At 33.9% G+C, this 21,713-nt stretch overlaps 1 protein-coding gene across 3 annotated transcripts; it reads left to right on the top strand.

Moving 5' to 3' along the window:
- Positions 1–1,340: 1,340 nt before the first annotated feature.
- LOC106072915 (uncharacterized protein DDB_G0290301-like) lies at positions 1,341–21,713 on the top strand. 3 transcript variants are annotated; one of them, XM_056007511.1, is made up of 13 exons: positions 1,341–1,582; positions 2,160–2,383; positions 6,652–6,792; positions 7,191–7,345; positions 8,708–8,815; positions 9,058–9,152; positions 9,481–9,554; positions 10,582–10,726; positions 12,285–13,109; positions 14,665–14,778; positions 16,132–19,710; positions 20,153–20,298; positions 20,830–21,713. In XM_056007511.1, exons 1-13 carry the CDS (start codon positions 1,536–1,538, stop codon positions 21,021–21,023), a joined length of 5,847 nt encoding a protein of 1,948 aa, XP_055863486.1. In that variant the 5' UTR covers positions 1,341–1,535; the 3' UTR covers positions 21,024–21,713. The 3 variants fall into 3 exon arrangements, with proteins under 3 accessions (XP_055863486.1, XP_055863487.1, XP_055863488.1); XM_056007512.1 differs by lacking the exon at positions 6,652–6,792; XM_056007513.1 differs by lacking the exons at positions 1,341–1,582; positions 2,160–2,383; positions 6,652–6,792 and having other exon boundaries at positions 7,210–7,340.

Here is a 21,713-nt window from a genome sequence, read left to right as displayed (position 1 = left end):
TGTAGAATATTTGTGTTACACAAATAACAAACTAGTGTTTAAGAGGGAAGACATATTAAGAACTCCATTTATTACGTAAACACAAGCGGTGTTACACTGACGCGCTAGTGTGCAAATGTACATATAATACCAATATGTTACAGGCCTACTCGTGACGGCGAATGCCAAACTTAAACGGGGTTTTCTCTTTTAGTGATCTTGTTATGTCTGAACCTAAATATTTAAATGAGTCAACTTCTCCTAATGCCATTCAGCTGTGGGTAACATTTCGTATTCTCTCCACCACCATAGTAGCCTATTTTGATTTGGTTTAGCACTGATTTCGATGCGACCTGCTCTAGCTAAAGCATCCAGCTTAAGGCCTAAAGTTCGTGTACCTGGTCTGTATTTTCTCCAATGAGGTCTATATCATCTGCAAACCCTTAGATTAGATTTATGATCAGGCTAGGAGTAAATCTTTCTATAGAGTTTCCACCATGATATGATCATTTTAGAAAGAGCTAATTAAGGAGATGAGAGTGCATCTTTGCCAAACTCCTAAGGATGTCCTAAAACTTTCTCCATTTTGTGTGTGTATGTGTGTGTTCTGGATTACTGCAATATTGGCATTGAGGTAAAGGGCTTTGATAATATCGATATTGTTCTATGTTGAACTCTCTCATCACATGCCATCATGCCTAACCTGGTAAAAAACCTGTTTTGAAGACTATGAATTTGCGTACCAGGTTCATTTGACAAGTTTTTTCTTATTCTCATTTGACAATCCGATGATAAATATTTGTTCAGAAGTGCTTCTACCTGCTCTGAGTCCTGTCTGTTCTTCAGCTTTCCTTTTGAGTCTCTTGAGAGTTATTCTTAGGAGGCGCGGTGGCTGATCGGTAAAGCGCTTGGCTTCCGAACCAGTGACCTGGGTTCGAATCCTGGATTTTTAATTTCGGGATCTTCGGGCGCCTCTGAGTCCACCCAGCTCTAATGGGTACCTGGCGTTAGTTGGGGAAAAGTAAAGGCGGTTGGTCGTTGTGCTGGCCACATGACACCCTCGTTAACCGTAGGCCACAAAAACAGATGAACTTTACATCTGAAAGGGGGGAGAGTTATTCTTATCATTATCTTGGTAGGATGACTGATTAGACTCAAAATTCTAAAACTGGTATTGTCTAAAATTTTCACTCTTTGGCAGTGGCATAATTAAAGATTGGGTCTATTCTTTTGATCAGATACAATGGTTTAAATTTGGATCTATCTGATATTCTATTTGCACATTTTTATTATTATTTGGGCTCCTACCAAATCCTACCATATTGTTTTGAATGCACCGTTGTGCACCAATGGGTCACAAATTTGGTGGTGCTGCTGATGTGTTGTTGACTTTTTTTTTACTTGACAACAGTAGAGTCTAATAGTTCAAGTCATTTTAATGAACCTTGATCTAGATCGTGGTAGCTCTAGATCTATATTTTTTAAAGACATGTTCATCTTTTCTTTTTGTAAATAAATACGATCGTTAATATCGATCTACATCTACTTGGACCACAATGCAGCGCGACAAACACTTATCTTTGGATGATTTGTTTATACCAAGGTGTTGCTCGTTTTGTTTTCGATAAATATAATGTTACTAATATTAGATTTAACTAAAATGATCTCAAATGTAGCTCTGGATCTAAATGATCCTATTGATAATAGTTGATAATTGATCTTCCCTAGTGCTATTAGAGCATGGAATGGGTTGCCTGAGCTAGCCAGGAAAACCAGTGACTTGGCAGAATTTAAGTCATTGGTCAATATGCATGACTGATTAGTTATTTCTTTTTCAAGACGTTAAAGATAATAAATTATGGCTTTTATATAACACTACTTTCATGCTCATAGCATGCTCAGAGCACTATGGTCCAACCTCATTTGTGGACCAGTGGGGGAGGGGGTATATGGGAGAAGTTTTTTTCCGTGCTGCCTTTAGGCGCTCAGTAAACACAACTCTGCTCGAGTCGGGTGTCGAACCTCGAGCCCCCTTCATAGGTAGCCAAGCCATACCAAGTTCAAGCGTACTTGGCCTCTCGACCATTGTTAATAATTTTATTTTCAACTTAAAAGAGTTTAATAATAAACATTAATCAAAAGTGGAATTCCTTTTTTTTCTTCTTTAACACAAACGCCAGAAATCTGTGGCAACGGTTTGAACAGCTGATGGTTCAGCAGATGTTTCGACTTCAAACAGAGGATACAGCAGCTCAAGATTCGTCCAGCACATGTTCCACATCCTCTGGCGAAACGGGCAGCTCTGAGACAATTTTGAATATTCCGTGTATGCCATCTGCCTCACAGTTACAAAGGAATACGAATGCATTATGCACAATGCACATAGGACAACATCCACTTGTTGGTGCGTTGATTAAATAGTATTCCCAATTAGACCTGTCTGAGCTATCAGGGGCGGACTGGGTATCAAAATTGGCCCACATTACAATACAATATGGCCCACAATGTGTTTTCCATGTGATTGGCCTCCTATGTCAAGTTTATAATTTGCCAAAAGCTTGCATGCGTGGGTTTACGTAGCGTATAGTATTTATACAAGTAGATAGGCTGGTGTGAATAATTTATCACGTGATTTTGAAATTATCTGAAATTAAGGTAGTTAAAAGAGTAAAGCATAACACTTAAGAAGGGAGAATACTCTACATATTATGTTCCAGTTATGGTACACATTACCTAGTACCATATATGCCAAGGTACAAGAAGATTCCTTATAAATGAACTAACGTACTCGCTCCCACATCGTTTATAATTGTGTTTAAATCAAGTTATATAACGTTATTAACGATAGCTAGCAACGTTGAAATGTTTCAAGTGTCATGATACGTGATACGTATAATATCTCAGCCTATTTACACACTTTAATGTGCGAAAACATCTTTCACAAACATACAATACATGATAATAAGTATTACAAGTTACAACCCTGTCAATAAATTTTACATCCTTAAAACTCTATCAGCAATTATCTCATCCTTCGCCAGTTCTCCAAGCATTCGTGTTTACTCATCGCTATTTTTTCAGGCAAATAAACTTTCATTTACAAATTTAACTCTTCACCCTGAAGAATGGCTGCCTGGTCGTGCGCTGGACTGTCGTTCGGTCGTCTAGATGGTCCTGGGTTCAACACATACCCTACGCGTTGCCATCCTCGTCGTCTTGCCGGAGGTTTGGAGGAGGGAACATCCGAAACATGTAAAACATTTTACAAAACATCCCCACGTCACAAAGCCATCATTTGCTTTCTTCATAACTTGGACATCTAGTTTGAGTGTCTACATATTAGAGTTAGCGGAACTTAGCTACACACACAATGTTCTGTGCTGTTATGTATGTGCATGTGTTTTGAAGTTAAAAATAAGCTTTCTGAAAAAAAGTGCAGTAAAAAAAAAGGTTTCAATATTGTTTCATATTTAAGTAAATCTTCTTTGTGTGCCTTGACTTTTTTTCTTCACCGCTTTAGATCTGCTTTTCTGTGCAATGTTTTTAATTGGAATAAAGTGTATGAATTCATAAAGCCTTTCCAATTAAGATAAATAAAGCAGTCTAAAGATAAGAAGTCATAGTTTTCTTTAGACTTTTGTCAAATAATACAATACCAAAGACGTTAAGAGACGTAAAATGGCTTGATCAAGAGCGATCCGAAGACTTTTGTTTTTTCAGCGCAGGACATAGAGTCACTTGTTCATCGGAAATTAAAGTCATACATAAAGTGTAGAGCTTCTAAGTCTGCCTCTTCGTCATTTTGGCGTGGGCCAACATGGCTTGATCTCCAGGAGTTAATGGCGTTGTGCTTGTTCAGTCATGAATGCTATCTTCATGATTCACCAGGTTCAACAACGGTTGTTTAATCTGTTGTGCATGTGGCTTAACTGATCAGTAATTTACTGCAATTTTTTTTTGTCAGAAGATTCTAGCAATATTTGCTTTTTATGTCATTTTTTCTGCTGTTTCCTTTTGCACTTGTAACTGGTATTTTTATTCTTATGCATTTCGACCATCATTTTTTTTATCCCTATCTACAAGTCAATTTCGGTAACAGTGGACTACAGTAGGCACCCTTGCACCCCATAACGCAGGGAAATTTGTTGGTCTCTTTATAGATTTATTAAATATACTCACACAAACGCAAATTCTATATGTCTATATATTGCATTGTGTTTGATAATCACTTGATGTGTATAAGGGATTTAAGCCTACAAGAAGCATTGTATACGGATATAGGTTATTACATTATTCCGGAAAATGTGTTAGGATAGATGGATAGTATAAATACAATATTATGTCTTTAAATAAAATCTTTTATAAAGGTAAGCATTGGCCTATAGTACACGACACTCAATGGGACCCTTTATAAAAGAATATAATGAAGATACTTTGTATAATATTCATGCAGCCCATCCGGTGGCTGCTCTACCAGCCCATTAAGTAGGCCCTACACATACCAGCCCACCAGGCATTTGCCCGAATGCCCTATAGCCAGCCCGCCCCATGTGATTCAAGCTACTATGTAGGCCTAATGTTGCATGGAGATCTGATTCAAAATTAAATTAGGATTAAATTAAATTAATAATCCATAACGCATTAAAATTGATGAAGGCCTAATTGGCATGTATGTGAGTTAGGATTCACGTTTTTTTTTTAAAGTGAAAGCTATAAACTGAATTTGTAAAACTTGAACTTATTCACTTGTACATCAATTAGCTGATTGATCCTGATATATTTTTACACAAACAATATTAACCTTATTTAAGCTAAGTCTAGTAAGCAACTGTCACTTACAGCCTTTTCAAAAAGGTTACTTTCTGATACTGATAGAATAAATCAAATCATCTGGATCAAAAACTATTCTGTGGCTTCATCCAGATTATTACGAAGATAACCCATTTTTATAACTTTTTCCATGGCTTTCCACACAAAGTTACTCCTACGAGTTAACTTTGTCTTTAAAGTTTAAACTAACAAGTAAAAAAAAAGGCCTATTATAAATTTCAATATGAGTCTCAATCTCTACAACAAGGCAATAAATAGTTTATTAAGGGCAAGTAATTTGTTCCTAGCATTATAAAATAAAAAGTTTATAAGCAATTTTTTTTTTTCAATATTCAAACTCCAATAATTAGACTCTTATAAGATCTAGACTTAGACCTTGCAATCATTTATATAATTTCTGAGAATATAAGTAGATCATCTGGGGGGGAGGGGGCGCTCAAAATTTTCACATATATAAAAATTAGTTTCTATCATAGGATAAAAGCTCACAGGCATTATTGTACACACAATATCATTCTCTAGATCATCTGGTAGATGTAGATCTAGAAGAGATCACAATATAACAACATAATAAATATTTTGTGCTGATCTAAAATTGTTCATTTCAGGCTGAAATCCTGATTACGTGTAGTCCTAAGGTTATTCTAAAAAACAAACCCTTAAAAACTAGGTATACTCCTTTGGTAAAAGCAAATAACCATTTATTTAACGTTATTATAGCTTGTGCTGGAAATGAAAATGTTATTTGATAGAGGCAGGACTGAATCCAAAATTCAAATAGGCTACTGGTCTCGTTGAACAGATCTTTTTGTAAGACAGTATAGTATATTATAGGTGAAGATGCCAATATGGTTATGAATGCTTTACCCTATAGTTGTGTGATTTTCATTTCTGATTGTTGCCACAATGGTTTAAGTTCAAATCCTGCCTGCTATCAATTATATATATAGTTATATACAGTAACAAATATAAATAGTTGAAGTGAGACAGGAAATGTATAATTATTACAAAATCTAGCATTCTAGTTAGAGCTATAATCTATATGAATAATGCATGATATTTTAATTGTTATTTTTTAAAAAGTATTTAGATCTGAATGTAATTTTATTTAAACTTCTGTATTTTTTATATTATTATTATTGTTTTTGAAGGAAATGCTGTTTTTTTTATAAAATACAATATTTGGGAATCATAAAATTTCCTTGCTTCTTTTTTCAGTGCTTTTTACAATAGAACTACAAATTATTTAGTACAAGCCTGTCAGGAATTCTAGTTGTTGGTGACCTTTTAACAATTCATATCAACATTATTTTGAATTATTTATATCATTTTTTAATATTTTCTTTGCTTATGATAAATTTCTCATGTGACATTCTTCTCAACAACAGTAATTTTCATAATGCTTTGTATCTATAATTTTTCAACTTTAAACTAAATCTTGTTTTACAGAAGAAAACAAGTTTCAGAAACTGATAAATTTGTGTGTCTTTTTGTCTACTATGGTATCACAAATCTATGAGTTAGAAAAAGTGACTGAAACATGATGCCTTTATCTAATTTTGGCATGCCCAACTTAGCAGACAAAGTGACTGAAACATGAAGCCTTTATCTAATTTAGGCATGCCCAACTTAGCAGACAAAGTGACTGAAACATGATGCCTTTATCTAATTTAGGCATGCCCAACTTAGCAGACAAAGTGACTGAAACATGAAGCCTTTATCTAATTTAGGCCTGCCCAACTTAGCAGACAAAGTGACTGAAACATGATGCCTTTATCTAATTTAGGCATGCCCAACTTAGCAGACAAAGTGACTGAAACATGATGCCTTTATCTAATTTAGGCCTGCCCAACTTAGCAAGAAGCATGAGTCCTCTGCTGGAAGCACTAGTTTTCATCATGAAAGACATGCAGTCCAGCACCTCTCCAACTGATGCCTTAGATGCTGTTGACAGAAGTCGTCAATGCAAAAAAGTTCTATCCAGTCTGTTTAATCTTTTTTTTTCTTGTACATTCTTTTATTCAAAATATTTGAATTTCTTAACTCAAATATTTATTGAGCATAAACCTAATGTATGTTATATAATTTACTTATCCTAAATCATTCATATTTAACCTATAGATGTGGATCTAATTTTAATTATGTCTTTCATATTAGAAAGAAATTCACAATTTTGGGTTTAATTATTGTATAAATATTTTCTTTTAAGCCATTGATACCTCTTAACAATTTTTTATAATCTTGGTATAACTAAACACTCTCAACTGAAACTGTAAGTGCTCATTAAAATATCTTTGTTATTCTTTATATGTTCAAATGTATTTTAGCCTTTAATCTTTGATCAAAGTTGGTATATTAAACTTTTAATTTTATTTTGTTAGGAGTGTACAAACAATCGTTAAACCTTGAGAGTCAGCTCCACCAGTATATAAATCCTGGACTGGTCACCTCACTTCAGAAAAGAACTGTTAGAGCCACTAAACAGATAGATCTTATTTCAAGACTCATTAAAAAATTGAAGAAAGAATCAAGTAAGGTATGGACTTATATTAAATTGTGATAATTTTTTTTTTAAATTCTGCATTTAAAGAAGTTCTTATCTGCTGCTCCTATATACCAAAAGTAGGCCTTAGGGTTATCCAACAGCTGCATTTCAAAAGGAGGACAGAACCAAGGACAAAGCCTCAAAAACAAAACAAAAGAAAATGAAAACAAGATTAACTGCATCCTAAGCTTACAATTTAACTGATGAAACTTGACAGTAAATCAGAGGCTGTATTACTACTAGAATAAATATTATATTTCTCAGACAAAGCAACTTATTTGGCACTAGTTCAGTAGTTTATCATTTGCAAATACAAACCCATGAACATTTGTCTTCATGTTGTACTTTGGCAGAAGAATGCCTCTCCTTTTGGTAATGGAGAGTCCATTGCTTTCTTTTGTCCATTATGCCACAACTGTGCATTGAATATTGGCTTCCTGGTGGTGTATTATGCACTCTGGACTGTCATCTCAATAATCCTGGTTTCTAACCCTGCCCACTGCTATCCTGCACCATCCCTCTGAAGGTTTAGGTTAGGATGTAATAATTTTCAATCTGAAGGAATACCTAAAACATGTTTAAAAAAAAAAAAAAAAGAACACTCTTTCAAAAGAAAAATTTTCAGATCTTGACCTGTCATTGGACTTCATTAACATATTTAACTTAAACAAAGGAAGAAATCTAAATCTAATCTTTTACCCCCCCCCCCCCCCCCCCCCCAAAAAAAAAAAAAAAGTCTACTTTCTATCTTACAAATGTTTTTAAGATGCATTACTGGTAAAAAAATATTTTCAATCATTTTTTTTTACTGCATGAATTTAAAATAGAAGATATGAAGGATTTAATTCGATTGATGGATAATATGCCACTGCAGTAAAATTTGGACATTTTTACATCTTAGACTAATGCCAGTTGCACAGAAGACTCAACATCAAAAAGAAGGACATGTCCTCCTTTTGATGGATGTCTAATAACCATAGCCTTACTGATATCAGTTGGAGAATCAACTAGATTATATATGAGATAAAGAGAGGTTAAATGATAGTCTATTTTTTTTTTAATATCATCAAAGCTTTCTAAAATATAAGTCTACATTGGTATTGATTTCATGGGGCACACTGTAGCTATTTTATACTCAATAAATTGTCCTGAATTGCTTAAACTTTCATATCTTAGACTCTCTCAACAGCATAGTCTTGTAAATACACTATAAGCTTTTTTTAAATGGAAGATTTGTACCTTTAATGTCAAATGCTCAGCAGGATAGTCATAAAGTAATGCCTATTCTTTTGATGAAATGATGCCTGTGTTTATTATGTATTTAATTATGTATGCAATGTTGCAATTTTGTAGAGATACTATGATCATGAAAGCTTTAGAAGAGCCAGTGAAATATCTGCTCAGTTAAAATCTTTACTTTCTCAACAAAGATGTGAGTGGCAATGCGTTGGAAGACTGAAGGTACATCTAATGCATTTTTAGTTGTAAATGTGGATTTTGTTTTCTTTATTTCTTTTAGCTATTGTCTAATGTTTGAAACTGCTGAGCTATTAATAGAATAGTTGTTTTTTTAATATTTCAAGGCATGCTATAAAAAAGAATGTCTTCTTTATTTTATTGAATTAATTTTGTGTCTCTTAAATTTAATTTTGTTCAACTTTATATAATTTCTTAATAAATATACAATATACTTTTTTTTTAAGGAGACATTAACTATGGCAAAAGAAATAACTTCTATTCTCAAATTTATTTGTAAACTAACTTCATTAATTGAACGGAATGCTGATGCCCTTCGTCGGTAAGCATGATGAAAAACAGTCTATATAAGAGCACTTATTCTTACAGTTAGTAATATAGCCTACTATCAAAACAAAAGAAAAAGTAGGAAAAAATTAATCAAATTATTAGGGAGCAGACAAAAATAGTGGGGGTCATGTAGGAGTTTGTTTTTTTTTCTTTAAGGACAATAAATCCTTTCTATTTGCATTGTAGTTATAAATTTTATATCAAAGTATTAATTATAAAAAAGACATCATCAGTCATGTTTAAAAAATTTAATTGTTTAATCTTATAAGTTAGATATACCAGTTTATATAATTACTATTCTGATTATTTGTATCATGCAGTATGTATGAAGGACCACCACCCTATGATGATGCTAACAATGTTAGTTCTTCAATTGGTACTACTGATAATTTAGGTAGGATATTCCTAAGTTGATTTTGTAGATTATTTTTTTACCATTCCTTTTCTGATATATTGTTTTGTGCTTAAATTTAATAAAAAATTTTTTAGGTTCTATTCAATTATGAAATTTAATTCCATAAAGCTTTCATCACCAGGGATGAGAAAATGTTTCTCAAATACTCAAAATCTGTCAAATTGTTATTACTAAAAACACTATTACTTTTAGTAGAGGAGAATTTTTTTTCAACATTACAATTTATGGCTGATCTGATTATTCAATTTTTTTTAAATTGGACGTTGAGTATTGTTGGAGATCTATTAAGATAAGTTGGTGCTAAGAACTTATCTCATAATGTCACTTTTGTTTTTATTTGGTTGAGTGAATGTGTCCTCAGCTTAATATGTAAAAATATAATTCAGCTGTTCTGTGTCATATAACTTCACTTTAAAATGAGTAAAGCACAAAATCTAATTAGTACCCTATAGAGATCCTAAACACAGTAATAGATTTTTTTAAAAAGTAAAGTTCCCCTTTCAGACCATTTGATATATGGGACATATGATGTAAGGTCATCTGTTTCTTTGGCCCATGGTAAATGAGGGTGCCATGTGGCCAGCACAATGACCAACCACCTTTACTTTTCCCTAACTAATGTCAGGTGTTCATTGGAGCTGGGTTGACTCAGAAGCGCCCTAATGATCCTGAAAGTAAAAATCCCAGTCTTCACCAGGATTCAAACCCTGGACCCCCTGTGACCCCAATGACTCTTTCCTTCAAACTACTTATGTACCAGTAATATGCTATTCCCCTTTTTTTTCTAGACTTAAATTGCTCTGTAACACATAATTCATACAAAATGTAAATATTTCTTTAAAAGAAATATTAAGTCAGATATTTAGTTGAATGAATTGTTACATCATCAAGACTAATATCTGTCTTTCATTAAGACAAAATAAAATTTGTAATGTATTTGTTTCATTTGAGGGAGCAAATATGAAAGACTTTAATAGAGGAGAAAAAAATCAAATTTTTTATCTAGAAAGTTCTGATGCTACTATGGAAAAACTGAGAAGTCACTCTAACACCTTGCCAAGACTTTCACAGAGTGAAGTAACAATATCACTATCTTTAGACTATCTGCATAAACCTGAGTGTCAACCTAGAAATGTAAGGAAATTAAAGAGGTAAATTTAATTTTAATTATTACTGGGGGATTGTATTTTTTAAATTATTTTTCTCCTATTTATCCTTGTGGAGGGATAACTTAAATAAAAGCCATTATATTTAGCACATTTAGATTTTAAAGGTTCTCATGAAGGTCTAAAAATTTAAATGATATTCTCCTGCAGATAATGGTCTAGTTGACAGCACACATTTAGGCTCTTTTTACAAACCTTATATCAATTCACTCTGTCTGGAATTTCATAAACTATTTCTCCCATTTCCATTCTTGGATCAAGTTGAAACTTTGCACTATTGCCCATAGCAAAATATGAACCAATAAAAAATTTACCAATTATTTCATCAATTAGTCATAATTAATTTAATTTTCTATAGAGACAGTACTAACTAAGCCATGTGTAGAAAATTAGGTAGTCACCAAAAATATGAAACTAATTACAGATAACTATAAAATCTATTTTCATAAGCACTTGGCTGGCTCAGTGGCTAGTCTATTAGCTTGAGACCTCAAGTTCAAATTCAAGTCAAACAACTTTTACAAAAAAAAATGTTTAAACCATCATGGAAACCTTCTCCCTGATAGTCTAGATTAATTAAACAATGATTCAAAATAATTGATTCAATTACATATATTATAAGCTTTGTTTTAAGAAAAGTATATCTCTTATACTTTACTTGTTAAGTTTTTGAGCTGCTTAATATTTAGAGATGGGTGGAATATCCTAAATTCCAAGTAAAGATCCTCTGCTTCAGAAGCAATACATTTCATCCACAATGATTTATTTATTATCATCATCTTTTTCTATTGATAAGTTATAGGTTTTTTTTATCGTGAATTTTATTTTTAAAAAAAATAAATAAAAATGTTTTAATTCACCTAAAAAATAAAGACTTGTATAAATTGTATGAATATTAGAATAATTTGACTGGAGAATAATATAATTGTTAAATAAAGGATGGGCAGCGAAAATAGTAACAATCAATAACTACTTTCCAATGAACAATGACCACTGAACAATGACCCCAATAGCTTGCCTTGCTTTCCTTTTATAGTCTCCTAAAAAGACTTTTCTGGATTGTTACGTAATTATTAACCTTTTCTTCAACTTTCTATCTTTTTCTGCCCCTGCCTACATGTTTATATAAATATTTTTTCAAGATCTTAAGAAAAATCTGGTCATCTATATTTGCACTATTTGACCTATTAACCTGGTCATTCACGCATGCACTCTACTCATGGCTGACATGTGTGTTGAAGCATGACACATAATCCTATATTTGTGGGGAAAAAACGGTAGAATAATATTTAAGTCAGTGAAATATGAAGTTTAGTTACACATGTTGTTTTTAAAAAGGATTTTAGCATTCTCAAATTTAGTGAAATCAAAGCTTAAACTTGAGGTAAAATTGTGATAGAAGTTTTTAAAAAATATCTGTGTTTGAATAAATTTCAAATTGTTTCGATATAAGGGATGGATATAGAGGATAAAAATGAAAGGTCTTTTATCCTGAAGAACTACAAATAATCGGCTTTGCTAACTTCCATCATAAAATTTTCAGGTGCAAAAAGAAAAATGTAGAGATAGATTCTACCACATCTGGTGCTGAATTTTCTAAAGATCATTGTAATAGGAGATCTAAAAGCCAAAGAAGAAAACACCAATCTGTAAGGGGATCTGGAATCAAGCAAGACATTTTTAATCCAAGCAGGTCACAGCATTCTATAATGAGAAAGCATTCATCTAAAAGTGTTCATAGACACAGACAGTTATATGAGCCTAGAGAAAAACATAGAAAGAAACATTCTTCCTCTAAGCACCGACGTTATGTCTACCACATTAGGAGGCCAAAAAAATCCTCGTGCAGTGGTCACAGTCATGCCAGTAACAAGTGCTCAGTGTGCACTAGATCTTGCTGCATGCAATGCCATTCACATCCATCTTGTAAAGAATCCAATACAAAGAAAAAAACTTGTCTCAAGAAACACAAGAAAAGAGCTAGTGTTCTCTCAGACATAGACAGCTCTCGAGGTAGAGTCTCTGATGGCAAAAGTGATAAAGAAAAATGTTCTCCAAAGAAAAAAAAAAGCAAAACAAAAAATAAAACCAGAAAAGAAAGTGGCAAGCCATGTTGTTGCAGACTTAAACAACTAGATCTAGTTTTAGATCGCTGTGATAACAAAAAGCAAAACTCAGCACAGAATTGCTCTGACGGTAAATTCTATATGCATACTAAACAGAGTGGGAACTCATTTGACTCAAGAAGGCCACTTTTGTTTTCCTCAAGTGAATCAAATATTGAAGATGATCACCCAGAATCCCACCAGACATCTCAAGGAGAGCTTAGCTCCAATAATAAATACCAGAATCATAAGCCTAAAAAAAGGTAAGTGCAATTAATTATTCCTTAAGCTGTCAACCTTTTTTAAGCTTTAAAAATGATACTTTTATAGTGCTATAATTAAATTATACAGATTCTCACAAAGTAGGAGATACTGTATTTAACCTCAGTTCAATGAACAATAAACTTGAGTCTTTATTTTAAAAATTCAAAATATAGAAAAATACCTTCAAATGTCTGTTATGAACTCTTATCAATATAATAATTAGAGTGATTAATTCAGCTACACATGGTGGCTGAGCATATACATCCATTTTTTAAAGGTTGACACTAATAGTTATCACCAATTTTTCAGTCAATATTTTTTACCCGTTTTTGCTCTCTAATATAATTTCTAATCAGTTATGCATTGGCATTATTCTGTTTTTTTGTAACAATGACACTAGGAAAAGTAAATTGTCAAAGGTGACATAACAAAAACAAAAATTGGGTCCTCTTAAAAGACACTGGTTATCAGAAGTTTTAACCTAACTGATAAGTTAAACAAAAATAATTATTTGTTATAGATATTCACATTATGAATATCAAGTGGTGAGATGCCATAGCTAAGTGGTTTGATGAAGTGGTTTGTAAATGTAGAGCATTGCAAATGTAGATGTGAATGGACTTCTGAAGAGAATTAGGGTGTGGTGATTAAGTGATAAAGCGGTTGGCTTCTGCACTGAGGGATCTTGGGTTTGAATCTAGATGAAAACTGGGATTTTGAATTTTGGAATTTTTAGGATGTCACTGAGTCCACCCCACAGTAATAAGTACTTGACATTAGTTGGGGAAGAAAACGTGGTTGGCCATTGTGCTGGCCACATGACATCCTATTTAACATGTTTTGTATATTTTTTCTTAATTGAAGATAATTACATCAAAGGACGAAAATCCAAAAGGATGGGGGAAAGGGAGGGTCAGGGTTTGAACCCAGGATAAGTTAAACAAAAATAATTATTTGTTATAGATATTCATATTAGGAATATCAAGTGGTGAGATGCCATAGCTAAGTGGTTTGATGAAGTGGTTTGTAAATGTAGAGCAATGCAAATGTAGATGTGAATGGACTTCTGAAGAGAATTAGGGTGTGGTGATTAAGTGATAAAGCGGTTGGCTTCTGCACTGAGGGATCTTGGGTTTGAATCTAGATGAAAACTGGTATTTTGAATTTTGGAATTTTTAGGATACCACTGAGTCCACCCCACAGTAATAAGTACTTGACATTAGTTGGGGAAGAAAATGTGGTTGGCCATTGTGCTGGCCATATGACATCCTATTTAACATGTTTTGTATATTTTTTCTTAATTGAAGATAATTACATCAAAGGACGAAAATCCAAAAGGATGGGGGAAAGGGCTGGTCAGGGTTTGAACCCAAGACCATCAAGATAACCATCTAGAGCACATACGGCATGACCAGACAACCATCCAAGAGAATGTGTTCACTACATTAATATAGTTTATTGTTGTGTGAATATCTTTGTTAACCAATATCTCCTTCTAGTTTGATAAAACCCTATATTAGGTTTGTCTGACTTGTTCATAATTCTTACTACAAGCATCAAACAGGAAGTGAATAGCTCTGTCGAGGAGGACAGAAGTACAGGGAACTCTGGTGTTAACAGTTTTACAAACTCATTAGAATTTTGTACATCTGTGTCAACAGAAATTAGGTAAGTTAAAATAACCTCACCTAAATTATATTATGGACTGTTTACTCTGTTTATGTATTTTTTATATAAACTGTTTAAGTATTTTATATACTGTTAGATAGGCTACTGTTTCAGTAATTGTTATATATACACTGTTTATGTGTTATTAGATACTGTTTGAGCATTTGTTGTGTACTGTTTAAGTTTTGTTAAATACAGTCTAAATATTCATTTCACTCAAATTCACCAAAAAAGAGAATGTCACAATTAATTATTTTGTTAGCAGCCATGAGGTTTGAAGTCTTTAGCTAGGATTTAAATGGGGTTTTAAACTAATTATAAGAATAATATTAAATTGAATAAGGAGTGATGTAAACATCAATTGGTTTTCAATCAAGAGCGCCATGCTGTTTTTTTTGTTGTTTTTTTTTCAAATATATTTACTTGATGTGAGATGGAAATTGCCCAAAGAGTGACTGACATAGGTGTGCAAGCCCCTTGCAAGAAAATGATGACTTGAACGTATGTTAAACACATGTTCTGTGGCATATTACATCTTGAGAAATGATATTTTCCCTTTGCAACTTGTTGTGTGACTAAAGAGGCCAATCCTTGATACACAGCTGCGGTCACAGGTTGGGCATGTTTAATCAACAGGCACTGTTGCATTTTCACCCTTCTTACTACTACTGTTGTGTATGGTATCTGTAATCTGGGACCCTTCCTTTATGCTCACTCTCCATGTGGATCTATGAAGTGCCACTTGTAAAATGTTTGTTTGTAAAATGTTTTACATGTTTCGGATGTTCCTTCAGAGTTGAAGATAATTACTTCCTAGTCCAAACCATATGCAGGACGACGGGAGCGGGCAGGGTCTGAACCCTGGACCATCGATAAATCTGAACGACAGTCCAGCACGCAAACCACACGACCAGGCAGCCATCCTTTTCTTTTTCCAGTTGCTGGTGTCGATTTTGAGAAGCTTCATGATGCGTTTGCATACATCCATATACAGTAAAAGTGGATGACCAGCAGCTCTCCTGCCTTCTGTTAGATCACCATAATAGTAGTGTCTTTATTTGAAATGATCCAACTTGTAAAATGTATAGAAAGAGTTTAATGCATTTAAGCTGACATCACATTACACTAACTGAACTTCATTTCTCTTTTCATTTCAAGAACTGTTCTCTATCTTTACAATAGTTTTAAGTTATCATCTGTCATCATCTAAAGCAGATAGGTTGATTCTTCCACTGCAGGTTTGGCTGTCAAATGCATCTGGTGTCACTTTAAAATATTATGTATTTATTTTCCATTAAATTATTTTTGTAAATATCTGGCATGTAACTTTTATTTTGTCCAATTTTTGAGCAGTTGCACTGACTATTTGTCTTCTGAATGTGATGTATCTGAAATAAGTTCCAAAAGAGCCAATAGACAAGACAGTAGCAAAAGAGCTAATAGACATGTAAACAAGCCTAACGTGAGCAAGTCAGAAAGCTTGTCTTCCTCCAAGTTAAATAGAGGTCCCAAATCAACACAACAAACTATGAGTGGAATCTCATCTTCTAGCTCACTTCCTGAGCTACAGTTTTCTGTGACTGGGCAATCTAAAACTAGATTAAATGATGACACATCTGCTTCTTACACAGAATCTCTTTTAGACAGCAAGGAGACATCACTTAAAACCTCTCAACACACTGGGACAGAGTTACACTCAGGAACATTAAGTGAGGTGTCCATTGGTTTGTCCCTTTCTTCAAAGAGGTCATGTATCATTTGTAACTCTGTCTCATCTGTTTCTTGTGTTTCCAATAAATCAGGCAGGAAGGATCATGGCAGAAAGCCTAGCCTTCATTCAGCTAGAAAATCATTAAGAAGTGCACATCATCAGGATTCCCATGATGCTATTCGCAACAAATCCACAAGAAAACATTTCCCCAGACCAGGAGCAAGGACACCATCTGTTTCATTATCTAAAGTTTCCATTCAATTCTGTTCAGCAAAAACACAAACACTTCAAAGAAGTGTTTCCTCTCGATCAGCATCTAAAGAATTCTACTTGCATGATGAAAGGCAATTAGCATTTGTTTCTGAAAAACCAATACGAAAATCAAACATAGCAGACAGATGTTCCCCACAAGTTTCTATCACATTATCTCATAGACAGTCAACACAAACATATCAAGAAGAGAGCTTCCCTGAAAAACATTTATCACACAAAGCTCTAGACCCAATAGATTTAGCGGAAGATTACTCTACACAGAAACAAATTAAACCATTATTATCGAGACCATCAAAACAAAGTAGTGCAATTGAAGAAAGGCCACAAGAAAAACAATCATTGATTTTATCCCAAAGGTCTCCTGGACATGGTTTCAAAATTGAAGGCAGACAGTCTGTCAGTTTATCTCGTAGATCTTCTAAACAAAGTTATAACCTTGAAGAATGCTTACCAGAAATGCAATGTGTTATTTTATCACAGCGGCCATCTAGACATGAAATTGAATCATTCTTACCAGAAAGACACTTTATTGTATCACAGAGGCAATCTAGACAAATAGAAGAATGCTCACCAGAAAGACAGTCAGTTCCTTTATCAAAGGAGTCATCCAGACAAAGTTATGAAAGTGAAGAATGCATGATAGAAAAGCAATCTTTTGTTTTATCACAGCGTCAATCTAGACAAAGTTATGACTTAGAAGAACCCTCAATAGAAAGGCAGTCAGTTTTTTTATCAAAGCAGCCATCTAGACAAAGTTATGAAAGTGAAGAACGGTCAGAAGAAAGGCAATCTGCTATGTTATCACAGCGGCAATCTAGACTAAGTCATGACATAGAAGAGTGCTCAACAGAAAGGCAATCTATTATTTTATCACAGAGGCCATCTAGACAAAGTTATGAAAGTGAAATACAGTCACAAGATAGGCAATCTGTAATTTTATCACTGAGGCCATCTAGACAAAGTCATGACATAGAAGAATGCTCAACAGAAAGGCAATCTGTTATTTTATCACATAGGCCATCTAGACAAAGTTATGAAAGTGAAATACAGTCACAAGAAAGGCAATCTGTTATTCTATCAAAGCAGCCATCTAAACAAAGTTATGAAAGTGAAGAACAGTCACAAGAAAGACAATCTATTATTTTATCACAGAGGCAATCTAGACAAAGTTATGAAAGTGAAATACAGTCACAAGATAGGCAATCTGTTATTTTATCACAGAGGCCGTCTAGACAAAGTTATGAAAGTGAAGAACGCTCAATAGAAAGAGAGTCAGTTATTTTATCAAAGAGGCAATCAAAGCCAAGTTATGAAAGTGAAGAACCCTCAATAGAAAGGCAATCTGTTATTTTATCTCAGCGGCAATCTAGACAAAGTTATGAAAGTGAAGAACAATCACAAGACAGGCAATCTATTATATTATCACAGCGGCAATCTAGACAAAGTCATAACATAGAAGAATGCTCAACAGAAAGGCAATCTATTATTTTATCAAAGCGTCCATCTAAACAAAGTTATGAAAGTGAGGAACGCTCTACAGAAAAGCAATCTGTAATTTCATCAAAGAGACCATCTAGACAAAGTTATGAAAGTGAAGAATGCTCACCAGAAAGAGAATCTGCTATTTTATCAAAGCGACCATCTAAAAGTTATGAAAGTGAAGAACGTTCAATAGAAAGGCAATCTGTTATTTTAGAAAAACTACCATCTAGACCAAGTTTTGAAAGTGAAGAACGCTCAATAGAAAGGCAATCTGTAATTTCATCAAAGCGGCCATCTAGACAAAGTTTTGAAAGTGAAGAACGCTCAATAGAAAGGCAATCTGTAATTTCATCAAAGCGGCCATCTAGACCAAGTTTTGAAAGTGAAGAACGTTCAATAGAAAGGCAATCTGTAATTTCATCAAAGCGGCCATCTAGACAAAGTTTTGAAAGTGAAGAACGTTCAATAGAAAGGCAATCTGTAATTTCATCAAAGCGGCCATCTAGACAAAGCCATGAAAATGAAGAATTCTCACCAGAAAGAGAATCTGTTATCATATCAAAGCGACCCTCTAGAGAAATTGAAGAACACTCAACAGAAAGAGAATCTATTATTTTAAAAAAGGATCCATCTAGAGATAGTAATGAAACAGACAAATACTCACCAGAAAGGGATAGGCAGTCTTTTGAAAACCACTCTCCCAAAAAAGTATCAGTTATATTTCTTCAACCAGACTCTACACTATCTGAAGTTGAGGAACAATCATTAAAAAGACACTCAAAAGTGTATAGTTACAATGAGTTTTCACCTCAAAAACCATTGAAAGGAAAATATATTGGTGATGAAATTACACTTGACGATACATATTCACATAAAAAACCTTCAGAGAACCAAAATGCAACTTCATCCCCTTCCAAAAAGGCCTCAAAGAAAGCTGTTACATCACTAGATCAAATGACTAGACGCCATTCTTCTCCAGCATTTGTTTCTGTTGAAAGCTACAGAAAATCTCCTAAAATAAGCCCAACAGCAACACCAAAACATAGAAGCCCAACAGCAACACCAAAACATAGAAGCCCAACAGCAACACCAAAACATAGAAGCCCAACAGCAACACCAAAACATAGAAGCCCAACAGCAACACCAAAACATAGAAGCCCAACAGCAACACCAAAACAATCTGTTGAGAAAACTAAAGAGCATTCTGAGACATCCACCCATTCCCTTTCAAATGAACGAAATTCCTCTGATGATGAGGAAAGTGATGATTCCACACCTGAGGTGAAACAAGAACCTGAAGAGACACCACGTCGAGTTCCTTCAAGTAAAACTACATCACCTAAGAAGAAACCTACTCGAGTGAAGTCCAAGAAAGATGCTAAATATCAAAGTGCCAGAAGTCAAAGAAGTTCACTCATTCAAAATCAGATGACTCCAAAAAATAAGACACCTGAACGGATTAGAAGGTTAGTTTGTGTTGTCAGGTCTGCATATGAACAAATGTTGTGCCCAATGTTGGTTAAAGTCTTTTAAAAAAAAAATTTCAATAATTTAAAAAAAAAAAAAGGTTTTAAAGGTGTATTAGTGTGATCTTATTATCTCCATCATCTATGACTTGGCAAAGTTATCATCTTGTTTCTCAGCCATTGACATAATCCATTAGCCCACCATTCATGTATGGAATCAAAGTGATTATCCTTTTCCTGATACTGACATTAGCTAATCCCCTTAACTATTCTATCAGCACTATGATCCTCTCATCTTGCTGCGATTATTAGTTTTAGTAAAAGATTTTGCCACCATTAACTGACAACTAGCCACCTATTTAATACAATACTATCACATTATTAAAGCCCATTTATTGCTATTGCTTTAACTCAATGACTTATTGACATTTAATTGCTCAAGCCCAAAAGCTGCAAGCTCACAAACATCTGTTAAAAGGCTAAAAAAGCAGTTTGTCAATGATGAAACTATGCTGACTGTCAATGATGAAACTACAGCATCAGAATCTCTTCAAGAAGAAACTGATGACGAAAAAGGAGCTAAAGAAGGTATTTAAAATCATAATAAAATAATAAAAAAAAAAAGAAAAAGTTTCCCATTCAGACCTTGCCATCTATGGGGCAGATGATGTTAAGGTCACCTGTTTCTATGGCCAACGGTTAACAAGCAGGGTGTCATGTGGCCAGAACAATGACCAACCGCCTTTACTTTCCCCAACTAAAGTCAGACTCAGGAAGGCCCTAAAAATCCTGAAATTCAAAATCCCAGCCTTCAAACCTGAGATTCAAACCCAGGACCTCAGGTTTGGAAGCCGAGCGCTTAACCACTCAGCCAAGTAATAATACTTACACATATTCATTTTAGATCAAAAATATTATAAAGGTAGTAAGCTATTGTGGGTAAGAAAAATAAATGAATGGACAATAAAAAATGAGTACAGAGTTTGCAAATGACAAAAAAAATTATTCTTAGTTTCCACAAACTATTTTCCCCACATAATAAAAAAAATGTCTAGTTGCTGTCCCCACACTTCTAAAAAGTATCAAAGAAATGTAATGTCTATTTGACTGTTCTTCTAGGTTGGTACAAGCACAGGTGGTGGTGGCTCCTGGCATTGCTTCTCTTGCTAGCTTTGCTCTACCAAATCTACTGCAGCTACACAAGTCCTGCGTGCACAAGGTGCACACTCCCCATGCCTAACATTTTCTTCTATCCACTGAACAAAATTGTCAACTCTGCTCGCTTGGTACATTTTGGACCTACTCCTAGTTGATGCATGGTGGACTTGAGAGTCCTTCAACTTTTTTGTTGACTCAACAGAATGCCTTTAAAAAAGATTCATTTTATTTTGAGCCACATCTACCTAAAGAATTCAAGAGAATAAGGTAGAATCATACTTCTGACTTGAAACTAGACAATTTGATTTCAAATGTTACCATTCGTGACATTCTGGTTATGTTTCATCAATGTACACTGTGGATCTATTAATTGATAATGACTTAATCTCAAAACAGTTGACAATTAGTGACATTCTGGTAACTACGTTTCACTAATGTGCACATTGGACCTATAAATTGCTAATCTAATCTGAATCTCAAAACAGTTGACAGTGACATTCTGGTAACTCTGTTTCATCAATGTACACAGTGGAACTATTAATTGCTAATCTAAACTGAATCTCATAACAGTTGACAAACACAAAGGTTCATTCAGTTCTGTTGAACAGCCATTTCACTTTTTCACACAGTGCAGTAAACTGCACTAGTTGTAGCATGCATGCTTAGCAAAGAAGCAGGCTCCACTGAAGTATCAGTGCTGAAACATAGCTAATGATATTTCAAAAATGAACATTTGTTATTATTTAATAAACATTATGCTTTTGTACATATTTTTTAAAAACATTTACTATAATGGTGTAAGGAGTACACTATTATTTTATAATAAATATCTCTACAAAAGTTTA

Source organism: Biomphalaria glabrata, chromosome 13 (assembly GCF_947242115.1).
Source record: "Biomphalaria glabrata chromosome 13, xgBioGlab47.1, whole genome shotgun sequence".
NCBI classification, from domain to species: Eukaryota; Metazoa; Mollusca; class Gastropoda; family Planorbidae; genus Biomphalaria; species Biomphalaria glabrata.
The sequence above is the reverse complement of the archived record's forward strand: the minus strand, read 5'-3'. Positions and strand labels throughout refer to the sequence as shown.